Here is a 13,900-nt window from a genome sequence, read left to right on the forward strand (position 1 = left end):
TGACGTTTCATGTGTTTTTTCAGTTTTGGTTTCCTGTCTGTTTTTAGTGTTCCCTGTTTAGCTCATTTTTGTGTCTTGTTTCCTGTATTGATTTCGTGTTCATTAAGTTCACCTGGTCTTGTTTAGTACATTCACTACACCTGTGTCTTGTTTGGTTTCCCAGTATTTATAGCCCTTGGTTTCAGTTCTGTTTGGTGGTTCATTTAGTCAGCTTCCTGTGTTTGTGTGTCAAGTATTTTTCTGTGGAAATAAACATCTACATTTGGCATTCCTTTGTCCAGTCCTGCATTTGGGTTCTCACCTCCTCGTGACAATCCTAAATACTAGGAACATAGTTGCAAGCTGAGACATTGCCTTGTGTTTTGCTGAAAAATGAAGGAAATTACACAAAGATTTAAGGATGGAAAAAGATAATTCAGCTTTCATGACATTCTGGTTAAAGTGCTCATCCATTTTTCTGCCACTTCCTTTCCTTCCTTGCTTATCATCTCTTCAAACTCCTAGACTGATTTTAGAGAAGATTAGGTCTGATTTTTCCATTATGCAAATTGTTTCTCCTCCCTAGCCATTAGTATTAGATTTGTTGAGAGGTTGCTTTATAATTTATTCATTTCAGATGAAATAGGTAGATTTTAATGTAGTCTTCAATCATAGGCCTTAGGCATTTTAGAACATCTGGAAAAACCATAACAAAATATTATGCTCCACAATTACAATTACAAAAACATTATCATGAAAACAGTTTCACAAAATACATGAAGTTTTTACCCAGTGTTTTCACCCATTGTTTATGAGCATCTGTTGCATATTTAATCTATATGTTCAGAATTTCTAATTCCTTTATTAGATAAAGGTAAAACTTGTTTATTTGTATATATTATATATTTATATATGTCTATATTTTAATATAGATAATTGGGAGACCGCTACTACTTTGTTTAATTCCCCTGCTGATTCACTAAAGGTTAACTACATACGAACAAGGCTTTGGATTGGTGACAACAAAAAAGCAACAAAACAGCCACAAACAACCAAATAAGAAAAACAAAAAAAAAAACACATACAAAAAAAAAAAAAAAAGAGTGTCTGGGGTTTTCACATAGCCTTTAGATTCCTGCTGGAAGTCAATTCAATTTACAAAGACCTCATAACCCACAGAGTCCAAAGGATATATTACTGAAATTCTGGTAGCAGACACCTCAGAACCTTGTATGTCTTCTGTCCACTTACAAACTGATCACAACCATCTTGGTTGCTGCTTGATAGTGAAGGGTAAAAATGTTATTGCTAATATTTACAGAAATCGTATGATGATCCCAGGCTTTATGTAAACTATATTAGGTTGTGTATGCTGGATTATTTCTTTGTTAAAACAATGCTTCTTGGTAATTATTGATTTTTTTTTTTTTTAATGGCATCAAAGTTGTAAGGAATTTGAATTTGTGAAATGAGCTGCAGAGTTAAGTGGGTTATACATACCTGTCAAATCTTATTTGCCAATGGCAATAGTTTATTGACCAGAGGCCTGAAATAAAAAACAAAACAACACAAAACAATGCAAAATTAAAGCTGCAAGCGGCAATGAAGTCCCTCGCACCTACAGTGCTGCTCGGCCTATTGCCACCACCTCTCCTGGCAATGTCCCCCGCATGCTCCTCTCGACCTATGGTGCAGCCAGACTGCACGTAAGGTCATTCAGGCCTTAAAAAGGGTCCTTTCTTGTCAACAGGGGGCGGAGCTAATTTATAATCCAATCATCTGTAAAAGATATTACTGGCATCATAACTAGCAAATTTTGTTCAGGTATGTTCTTGTTTGTGGGAGTTACATCATTTTTACTTTTCACTGCATCACATCAACTTTGAGGCTACGCCCCTCCTAAACGATATCCCGATTTGAAGAAATAACACAACTTTAAATCACACGTGCCTCCTGAGCATCCTGACCAATTTGGGTGACATTCATTCATTATCCTAACCGCTTAGTCTGATAAAGGGTTGCAGGGGAGCTGGAGCCTATCCCAGCAGTCTTTTGGGCGAAAGGCGGGGTACACCCTGGACAGCTCGCCAGTCCATCGCAGGGCCACACAGAGACAAACAACCACTCACGCTCACACTCACTTTATGCAATATAGAGTAACCAATTAACCTAATATGCATGTCTTTGGACATTGAGAGGAAGTCGGAGTACCCGGAGAGAGCCCATGCATACATAGGGAGAACGTGTAAACTCCACGTAGAAAGGCTACTGTCCAAGCCCCGCCGCAGGCGGATTGAACCAGCGACCTTCTAGCTGTGAGGCCAAAGGGAATATGAAGACAAAGAAACTCCCCAAAATGACCCCAAAAATGGCACCTTTGCCAAAATGGCCGACTTCCTGTTTGATTTAGCCCATATGTCCAAGAGACTTTTTTGAAGGTATTGGAAGGTTCTACATTCGTGCAGAATTTCATCCATGTTGGTCAATGCAGTGGGCGGGGCTGATTGATTATATTGTAGGGGGCGCTATGGAGCCATGTTGCATCTTATTTAGTATGTTTTAATGGACCACAGTTCAGGGCATGACTGTCATCAGTCATGGCAAGTTTGGTTGAGATCAAAGGTTTAATGGCTTGGCCCACATGAAGTAGTAATTTAACCACAAAACTAAATCTGACAAAACATTTCTATACTGTTGGCTGAACCTCTCACATTTGAGTTTATATGGAACCTCCTTGTTAGAAATAACCAGACTTATATCCTTCTATTTTTGTTCATTTTATAACATTATTCAAACCACACTTTCACTGGACTAGAAGCAGAGTACACCATAGATAAATTGCAAATCCATCATAAAGTCTAATTTGACCTCTTTTTAAACAGACCTCCCAATTTTCCTTAATTCCCTGCTCCAACCCACCTGAATAAAATTAAATGAATCCTACAGCCTACAAAGTTATGCACAATTAATTCTTTCACCCAATCATTTCTGTTCATGGCTAGAAACACAAACGTTCAAAATAGGCATTTACCATTAACAAACATGTTTCTTGTAAATTGCATCTGATATATTTTTCATTGACACAGGAAATACAAGCTGGTTCCCACAAGAGCTTTGAATCACATGCTAATCTTCAGATGGTAATACATTAAAGCTAAATAGCACATATAGGCTCAACAAATCACACAACTAAAAATAACAAATCTAAAATGGGGAAAACAGCTTCATAAATATTTCAATCTTTTACGTACATTTAATTCTGTCTCCTATTGTGTTTTGTTTAAGCTTGTTTTTAGTTGACGAAGATACAAATAAGTGAAAGGATAATATTTGAGATCTATGGACATTTTTAGTAAATGCAATGTTGACTCAAGTGCATTAGGATTTGTAAAGAACAATAATATATTATGTCACGGGAACAATCTGACTTATCTTCTCAAGATCAAAAAGTCTCAAAATGGTTTTAGAAGCATCAAAGAGATATATGCGATCATAATGCCTCATGGTCTTTAAGGACTGCAGATATTTTGCTTTAATGGTCAGTGATGGACTGGTCATGTGGTCCCATTGTCTTTTTTTCAATTAATTATTTCTTGCACTTGAAAGCAGTTATCTTCAGACAGAGTAATGTTGCCTTGGTATTCATTCATAAACTGATCACATAACGCTGAGTGTGAAAAAAAATAAAACAGTGCAGAAAATTAAAGCTTACCTACTACACAAGCAGATGGTTTGTTTATGTGAACTGGGTTGCATCACAAAAGAGAAACAAATTTGAGTTACTTAGTTTTAAATCTGAAATCAGCTTACCTCAATCTTATTTTGCCTTTGTAGCTCATTGTTGTCTGTTGAGTTGCTGCTTGCACGGACTACATGCAAGATCCAACTGGGGATTAAGCTGAAAACAAAAATTAAAACAAGTGACAAAATAAAAAAAAAACATGTTTTTTTTCTTTGTGTGAGAAACTAAAGCAGATGCTTTGAGAGGTTGCTTATTCTCCATAAAAACTGAAATTTATTAAAATAAGTGGTTTCCTGGTTGAGGGATACAAAACATACTCTAGAGATTAGTGAACTGTCATTTGTACAGAACATTTAGTTATTATATTTAGACCCTCAAACAATCACATCAAAATAGCACAATTTAGATGATTTGATAACAAGGTAAATTATATTAATTTATTTTTGTGAACTGTCACTGAAAATAGAAGAATAATATCAAACAGCCATTGTATTCAAATATACCTAACGTAATTGAAATAATGAATTGACTCAAGATGGTTCATGGCATTGAAAACAATTACTTTATTTAAAATTGATGTTTTATTTCATGTATCCTTAACTGACATGTTAAATAATTTTCATAAAACGGTGAGTCAACAGATAAAAAAAAGGTGTGATTTTAATCTCAAAGACATTTTTAGAAAATGTGCTTATACTCACAAAAATGTATTATCATCGAAAAAAAAATCACATACCTATTAATGTACATGTATGTATGTATGTGTTTGTATTTTTTCACTTGTCTGTACTTGTAAGGCACACCAGAAAACAAACAAAAATTGAAAGAAAAAAAGTAAATGGTATAAAATAAATTATATTTAATTGTCATATATCAGATAAATATGGTGACAGGGCAACACTGCCCCATTATCAATACATGAATAGGGGCTTAAATGTTCAAGTGTAGCTCATGTCATTGTGTTCAGTCCCAATGTTGTTATTCTCATGTGTGGCTCAACAGTGCTTTTGCATAAACGTAATATCCGGCTTAACATTTACTGATACAATGCTGCCTTCACGTGGTCAATTTAGGTACTGCAAGACAATTGGAGTTTAGAACGACAATAATTACATTGCATCCAGTATTTTGTATGAAAAAATAAGATAGTGAAATTCTTTATATGCATACTCAGGACACAGGTAAGTAACAATTTATGTTGTAAAATTTGACATAATGACGACAATGTTTGCAAATTTGGGCCATTTATAGGCTAAAACATCAAAGCAAATTTATAACATAATACCAAAAAAGTCATTGATTTGATTGTTTTGAGTACTTTTGTCAAAGTACAAATACAATTGAATCTCCAGAACGTTGTATTATCAGCAGCATTTAAATTATGTTTGAAAATTATTTTTAAAAAAAACTATGAATAGTCAAAACACCACAAAACTGGCAGGATTTTATTTCTAGGACACTACCACAAATATTATAATATTAAGGAATTAATTATATAGTGGGGTGAAGATGAAAAGGCTTTTTTTTTCTATTAATGACAAGACATATTATATATAATATGTATGTTTAATTGGTACCATCCAGCTCAACAAAGCTACATGCCTCCATTTTCTAACTTGTTTCAAATAAAATAGTGGACTCACTTATATAGATATTTTCCTTTATATTTAGATGGATTTAATTTAAAAAAACATATTGCATTTTAACCCGAATGGGCATTTTTTTCCTATCAATTTTCCCCCTAATTGTAGAAAAAGCATCTGAAGCATACTCTAGCCACCTATGAGGGAATGTTTTCTCAACCATGGCCCCACATAGGAGCAAGTTTTTGAACTAATATAGCTTATCAGTATGGATTTTGTTGCTTCACCTTTAGAAAAACTTTTGTTTTTATTATTGTTTCAGCAACTGTTAACCCTTCAAGAAAATTGGAATAGAATAGCACTCATCAAAAACATGCGGCCCTATTTATTCGTAATAAATCACTTGTGATACAATTCTCCACAATGCTGTATTTTCCCTTCTTTTTCTCCTGTTTGCATACCACTACTTCTTCTATACTGCTTCAGCATTTCTCATTGGCTTTCATAACAGTGCTGTTTTGTATAAAAAATATTGGTGAAATTGATTAGAAAACATTAATTGTTAAATCATGATAAATATTAAGCTGCATTATCAACAATCCCATTTTAATGAAACCCATTTTCTGGCAATAAAATCACAGCAGGACAATGATTTCTTTGATTCAATTTTCAATGTAAATTTAAAGTTAATTTGTGAACATTGTTGAAATGTTGTAATAATAAGCATTTTGAATATAAGACCAATTAGACTAAAACATCTTCCTTTCTCTTCATGTTTTTTCCTATAAATAACCATGCTGGCTATAGGACAGATATATTTTCCACATTTCCATATCATAGCTCATTTAAAAATGAGCTACCCACTACCTTGCTCATCTCCTGCTAAATTAAACTGGATCATGATCTAACTTAGTCAACACTAAGTAACTTGGATGTCAAAGTACTCTAAACATCTTTAAAGGTAATTTTCAGCTCCTCTCGGTTAATTGAGTAAATGTGTAGCCACTAAATACAATCACTGAAAACTAAATTTGACATGGTTTTTCACATGATCTTAAAGCAAATACAGTGCTGCCATACTTGATTGGCACTGCTACTTTCTGGCTAAAATTACCTTCACTTTATAACACCAGAAGTTGTATTTGCACAGGGACAAAATGGAACTATGCCCTCCAAATGTAAATATATTTAGGATAAAATATTAACTATTCTCTTTCAAATTGACTTCAAGCTAGTTTAGTGATACTGGTAATAAATGTGTGTCTGGGATGACATTTCTGTCCTTCTTTGATGACCAGTCAATCACCTGAGGCTGCACCTGGAATGTCTCATTTGAACTAGGTCTGATGAAAGAGGGAAATATCTAAAACTTGCATGACTGTGCAAGATTGAACCTGCTTACCCCCTCAACAGAAGTTAAAAATGAACACACAAATTTTAAGTGAAAAATAGCATTTGTCTTTTGCCAATCTAAGTCAAGTTTTGCGGCAAACAAGGATGGAACAGTGTGTTGTTTCCTGTAATTGTAATAATATTTGGGTTTGTCATTAAAAAAAAAAAGAATTCAGTATTTAAATATAATTTATTTTTAGATTATGGCAATCAAATTTTTATATGAATCATTTCTCTATTCTAACTTGTTCAAAATCTTGACCTTTTGCCTTCAGGTTAACTTTTCCTGTATTTAAAGTTTATATCAGAGGGTTACTCAGCAAAGAATTAGTAAAAGGCTAAAATAGCCTACTGCTTTGTAATGTTTGTTAAAGTGTATGTTCTGATCATAAACAACTGGAAACTGGAAGTGTTTAATGCGTTCCTGCAGCTGCGATTAACTGTAAAATACGTGTTTTCAGAGGTGAAAGCCATACTTTGCTCTTGCTCATCAGCTGACAACAAACGATGAAGCGCTACACAACACGTGACGTGCTATCGGGGGAGGGGCTGCTTGTTTTTATGGCTTATTTGTACAATACCTCACATCCTCGGAGGCTGCCATTACTGTGCTGAATGAAAAAAAAAGAAGAGGAGAGAGTAGAGAAAAACGAGTAGAGGGAGGGGACAGAGAAGCGGAACAGCTCAAGAAAGAAGAAAAGGTTGTTGCCTCCAGAGGAAGCGGAGTGAAGGGGTCTCGTAGCGGGAGGAAGCGAGCCGGGAGCTAGGCGCTTCTATGGCTCAGTCGGCGACCAACGGTGTGGAGCAGGATCTGGCCAGCAAGAGACTGCACTCAAGGTAGGAACCCAAGTCGAGCATAGGGAGGTCAAACCTTCCTTTAGTGGCCAAAAACGATACAATGGAGACGGCTGGGAGCGGCTGGAAAGCCTTAAAGGAGGGAGAGTAGCGGCTTGCCAGCTCAGGGCTTTGCTTAAGGAGGAGCTAGTCAGGGGTAACTTGTCCAGCCAGCTTTCACTGATTTAAAGCTTCAGACCCAGCAGCCACAGTTGCTGCCAGGCAGGCCAGTTCCAAGCCTCGTCTCTGGCTCGGGTCACTGAATCGCTGTGGCTGGAATGTACAGACTGAGAGGAGCCTTGTAAGAAGCGGACAAAGGAGGGGATATAGCAAGGACAGATAGTTTACAGTATTATTAAATTCAAAGGGCACATGGCTTTGCTTCAGAGGTGCCATGTGGGTCCAGAGAGCAGACATGCAGGGTGGTGACTTCCAGTATCAAATTAATATTTTTCTTAAAGTTTTTAGTTTAACACCACATTAACATATAAGGTGTGATACTAATGTTGCTTCTCCTCTGCAAAGGTTCTGGCTAATATTTGCATGAAGTCTTGTTTGATGAGCTTGCCACCAGCATTGTTTTTAAGACTGTGTTTATGGTAATTTTCAGATAGAGTTTATTGTTACTGCTGTTATTACATGCATTACTCTTATTCTTTCTAAACGAAATTATTCTCTTAAAAAAAACAACAACAACGACTTTTTGTCCTGGTTGTCTAATCTTTAATGTGACTAATGTATTGACTTACATCTGATCAGCAGAACTGTGCTGTGAAGTGTATGTCAAGTCACTTCTAATAATGTGCCTCCTGAATTTTAACTAATTACTGACACTGAAGTGATATGGGCCATTTACATTTTATAATTATACCAAATCTGATTAAATACTTTGTAATAATGCAAGAACTTAAGTAGAATTTTCACATGCCTTCAAATGAATGGATTGTGTGGAGTGGGAAGTTAAATCAAGGTGAAATACTGCAGTTCTTTAGGTTGTTTATAGTTTTAGAGGAGAATATTCAAGCTGGAGTTGTGTTTAATACTTAAGAGACTTTTCAGTGACAAACGTTTATAGGAAAAGACTTCTTGTCTTTTTTTTGGAAAAGCCCACCACTGTTAACTTGGACCATGCCAGTGACTGTGACACAGAGCAGGCTGCTGGGAATGTTAATATGTGTTGATCTGCGAAGTGACATTCATAAAGCCTGCAAGGTTGTCAGGTCTGACCATAGCCACACACAAAGAGAGCAAACATGAAGAGTAACTAGGCTTCTCTTCTGTTTGTCCCACAGTTGTATTTATTTTGCAAAGAGTGAAATCATTAAATTACCTTTCTAGACTGAATATTGTGAATGTGTGTTTGTGCTGTAGTATCCAAAAATCGTAAAGATTGGACACAAAGCAGACATGGATGTTTATTAATTAAAAAAAAACATTTCTGTAAAATCCTCTTGTTTTGTGGTCAGAATGAAAGCCACGACAGGCTTTGCTACGATGCAACTCCATGAAACTGTCAAAAATCTTCTTGCAAAGCAGCTTGATATAAATTCTTATGCAGTTTTTTTTCTCTCACTGAGAATGAGAATGATACCACATGAGTGAAACTACCACTGAAAACAGAAATACAGAGTTTAAATGCATCTTTAAATGGTATTCGTACAAATGAAGAAAATGGGAGACAGTTCCGCTCTAACTGAAGGAGACATGCTCTGCAAGAGGAAAAACATTCCTAGAGAGTTTCTCTTTGGTTTCCCTGACAACAGGCCATGGTAGTCTGTAATTATGGCTGTGCTACTACCCTGAGTTCAGGGCTTTCTTAGCTAAGCCAAGAATCATGGTAGCAGACCCTCTGAATATGAAAAAAAAAAAACACAAAAAGAAATGCTCTAAGACGACATCAGAGTATTAGGCATTGCATTCTTCTGTATATCATCTTCATTTATTGATAAGTTATTCATCATTATTGCTCATGAATAAGAAAGTCTTACAATATGTATTATCCTTCGTTTATTATCTTGGTTCCCAAATAACCTGATAGTGATTTAGAAGAATTTTGACTTTATTCCTTCCTCATAATATTCAAGGGAAAAAAAATACATTTTTATTTTCACCTCCAAATTTCAGATATTTTGACAGTTTTTGCACAGCTTTAGATTTCAAATTTCATCCAACCTGCATTCTACCTGTACTGTGAGCTATCTCCATCCAGTAAAAGAAAGTCTTATCTAGACTCTTGTCTCATCTCTTGCTCAGTTTTTTTTCCTTCCCTCTTTCTTCAATTATGTGTTCTTGCATGTCTTTGCTGAATCAGCCATCGTGAGCATTCAAACAGCCAGCATATCGCTTGCTAGATTGTGACGTGGTGCGTAAAGCCAAACTCAGCGGCAATGCCCCGCCAATCCATAAATGCACATAAAAGATTTCATGGTGCCATCAAGCGAGTCTAGAATGCAGATTTTTAAGACCAGAAAGTTAGTCTTTAATAGGAGGAGCTGAGTAGTTTGGGTTCATTTAGATCAGGGGTGCCCAAAGTCGGTTCTTGAAGGACCACTATCCTGCAGATTTTCGAAGTATCCCTGACTTCCATTAAATGGATCCAATAGCCAACGACGTACAATGGGTAGTTAGTTTGAGTCAGGTGTGCTGGAACAAGGATAGATGGAAAACTTGCAGGACTGTGGCTCTTGAGGTCTGGAGCTCAACACCCCTGGTTTAGATTGTCAAACAAAAGTACCTTGGACGGATGGTACATATTTGTCTTATTCTTGTTTATGTTAGAGAAATGAAGAACCACTGTATCATTGCTCAGAAATGTCTGAAAACTTAAGGTACTGCTGACTGAAGGACTTTGGTTTAGATTGAATTACTGCAGGTCTTTAAAGTTACACAGCCAATGCAGTCTTATTATGCTTTGTTACGGCCAGCATCTTGTGTGTTGTCATACCCATATCACATTCATTGACCTACATCATAATTCAGTGAAGCAGTATATTTTACATTCAGGATTTTACTAGTCATGTTCAGTTCTTTAGAGCGTTATTTGCTGGTTTCAGATGAACTGAAAACTCACAGCACTGATTCAGTTCCTTTAACTGACTACCTGAAACTTAAACTTCTCCAGTATGTCACATGCATGCCACCATGCTGCTATGGTAGGAGCACTGGGAGATTGTCTCACTTAAACCACAGACGGGCTATTATGAGATGAGTGTGTCCCAAACAGACCAATTAGATGGGTAATCAGAGGAAAGAATGGCAGACTTCATGGCACAAAACTGCTTGTACTCCAACCACAAAGATGGTAAGAATGAAAGTTGTTGTAAAAATGCTGCCATGGAGACCAAACATTTATGTTGTAGTTTTGTAGTCTCATCTTTTTAAAATGTGTCTAAAAATGTATTATACTATGGTTATGTCTGTTTGTTTGTGTGTTTTGTTCTCTCTGCTCTTTCTTTGAACTTTTTTAGATTGGGTTTCACAACTAGTTTTTTGTGGTTGTGAAAGACTCACTATTTCACTATTTCACTCAGAAATGTAAAAATCTATCCACATCTGACTGGATAGATCCAGTTTTTATTAGGTTTTACCTCAATCCAGCATTCCGTCTATTGTTCACTGCACAAAGCCCAATCATGGCCAATAGTCAAGGCCAATTTTTTTTACTTCCCCACATTTGTCAAATTTGTTTGAGATTTTGGGTGAGCTCACCCACTTTTGTGTTGCCTCATTTACTTTTGCTTTGTGAGTACTTGTTCATAATTGTGTGTTGCTTTACAGAACTTTCTCCATGTTCAGGGTCTTTAGTCTCAGCAGCTGACTTTTTAAGGTGCATTTTCTGGTGGTGTTTAAAACATAAATGTGATCGCTCAGTTTTAAAAAAAAATAATTTTTTTTTTGTAAGCTTTTGTATCTGCACTGACCTTGAACCTTATCTCCATGAAGCTTTGATTTTTAGTGCCTGCTCCACTTTCCTGTTTTCCGTGGTATCCTTAGCAGAGTCTACATCTCTGTAGACCTATTGTTAAATTGTTCAGATCTAGTTACTGGAATTTCGAGTTCACAGCCACAGAGTTTCTTCTAAAGATTTGCAAGGCCATCCGGATTTTTTTTACGAGGCCAAAGTAGCAGCAGCCATTCTAATGTTACCTGGAAGATGCTCTTACACATTTTGTAGGACTGTCTACAATTGTAACCAGTTCCACCAATATTCTAGTGTGTGGGCTTAGTTTTGTTTTCAACAGTCCTTATAAAGTATTTTTGAAGTACCTTTGCCCCATTGCTGAGCTCTAAATGAATAATGATAAAATTGATGCCTCAAAACTATTTATGCAGCTCACCTGTTATAAAATATGAACATTTTAAATAAAATAGAATTTTAAAATCACATTTCAAATGTAGGTTTTACAAATCCACTTTAAGCATCAAGTATCCTATGCTGTGCAAAACCACTCTGATTTTATGGAAACCTAAGAGGCACTGCTAATTTTGGTTATTTATCCAATTATTTAGACTGTAAAAATAGAGTGCCTCTGTGACGTCACCTGTAGGTTACTGAAGAGCTGAATTGAAGCTTGGTGGGCGGTTCCTACCATCGGCATCTTGGCAACGTTGTGTGTTGTCTGTCCCGGAAAATATGAAAATGGGCAAAGAGGTGAAGCTGAATGGCTGGGCTGTGAGCGTGTCGTGGATGATTAACATCTAGCAATCTCCGACCTGCCTGTAGCTAAGAGCTTACCAAGTGAAACCGGAGGTAACGCTGCAAGTTTTTGAACTTCTGCATAGGCTTCACTTTTTACTGCCAGAGGCTTCGTTTATCTTTCATATAGGGCTGGGCGATATATCGAATATACTCGATATATCGTTGCTAGTCCCCTGTGCGATATAGAAAATGCCTATATTCGTCATATTCGAGTATCCTGTTGTCACGCAGTTGTTTTTAGCTGTGGGCGGGGTTTTCTCACTTCTCCTCGACTCTGCACCGCTTTGCACGGAGAGTTAAAGCAAGTGCACCTCTTTACGTACATAACGTGAGCTACGTGTTACGTCATGAGAGGCAGCGTGTAGCCACTTTCTCGCTAAATCTGGCGACTTTTTTGTGAAAAGCGACTAGCAACAAATCTAGCAACTTTTACAGGAGTTATTGGAGACTTTCCTGGTGTTTTGTCGACTGACTTTAAAGCGCATAGTGTAAAGTTATTGTTACGAACGAGAGTCTCTCCCTGTGCTAAAGCACTCAGTCGCTCCGGCTGCAGCTGCAGCCAGTCAGAGGAGCAGAGAGGACACCTGCACGACTCCACCTACACAGTCAAAATGAAAAGCCAAATCCGCCACTGATCCCGCTCTGGATTACAGAGTGGGATGTAAATTGCAAAGTTTTTCACGTCACGCAAAAATAATTCATTATATTTGATTACATTCACAACCTCTGTCACTTACTCACCTCATCCACTGTGTGTGTGACACAAGCATATTTATCTAGCTCGTCATGTCTCTAGAAAGTACAGAAAGGAGTGGGAATCAAATCCTGAATTAAAAACTGGCTGAAACAGATTATTGGAGACGATACGAGGACATTCTGCCTGTATTATAAGACTGATTTCTACGCTAAACTTTGCGATTAAAAAAAAATACACGACAACTCAAAAACGTATCCATAAAGCAAAGCCTTATAATAGCTCATCATTTGAAAATCCACCCCCTAGAGCCTCTTTTTTTCATACGTTGCATTTATTACATCATGCAAAGGCACTTTATTTTGTTTTAAAATGACATGTTTCTGCCACTGCTGTAACTGTTCAATAAATGCGGTTTTGATCAGTTTGCTTCGTTACAATCTCATCCTTTTGGCATGAATGTTTAAAATCAGCATATCTTAATGCAGTATGAGCAATTATGTTTTAATGGAGACACAAAATCATCTTACTGATGTGATTGTATGCACCAAAGCATTAATTCAAGGCTAAGGTAAATATCGAGATATATATCGTATATCGTGACATGGCATAAAAATATGGGATATTACTAAAAGGTCATATCGCCCAGCCCTACTTTCATATACAGTCTATGTAAAAAAAAATTCATAGGACACTCTTCTTTTGACAAATGGGGGGGGTGTTTCAGTTAATGACTGTCCCCTTCATTATTCTGACCCTCTTCTACAGTAGCTGCACAATCACCAAGTTGGTCTTGCCTCACCACATCCTACGGCAAATAAAATAGTGGTACAAAAATAATCATTAAAACATTATATAAATGTCTTAATGTTCTGTCTTTGACAGCAATGCATTTATTTTTTAATTACATACCAACACATCCTCATACAATATTGGCAGTGTATATTCATTCATTCATTCATTTTCTGAACCGCTTA

At 36.6% G+C, this 13,900-nt stretch overlaps 1 protein-coding gene across 1 annotated transcript in view; it reads left to right on the forward strand.

Annotated features, from left to right (window-relative positions):
• The first annotated feature begins 7,393 nt into the window (after positions 1–7,393).
• The window catches only part of gpsm1b (G protein signaling modulator 1b), a 28,507-nt gene continuing 22,000 nt past the window's right edge, over positions 7,394–13,900 (forward strand). The window contains exon 1 of the mRNA XM_079257251.1: positions 7,394–7,533. Coding sequence (XP_079113377.1) covers positions 7,472–7,533 — 62 coding nt within the window. The 5' untranslated portion in view covers positions 7,394–7,471. The remainder of the gene's footprint in view (positions 7,534–13,900) is intronic.

This window comes from Telmatherina bonti, assembly GCF_933228915.1.
Source record: "Telmatherina bonti genome assembly, chromosome: 17".
Lineage (NCBI taxonomy): Eukaryota > Metazoa > Chordata > Actinopteri > Atheriniformes > Telmatherinidae > Telmatherina > Telmatherina bonti.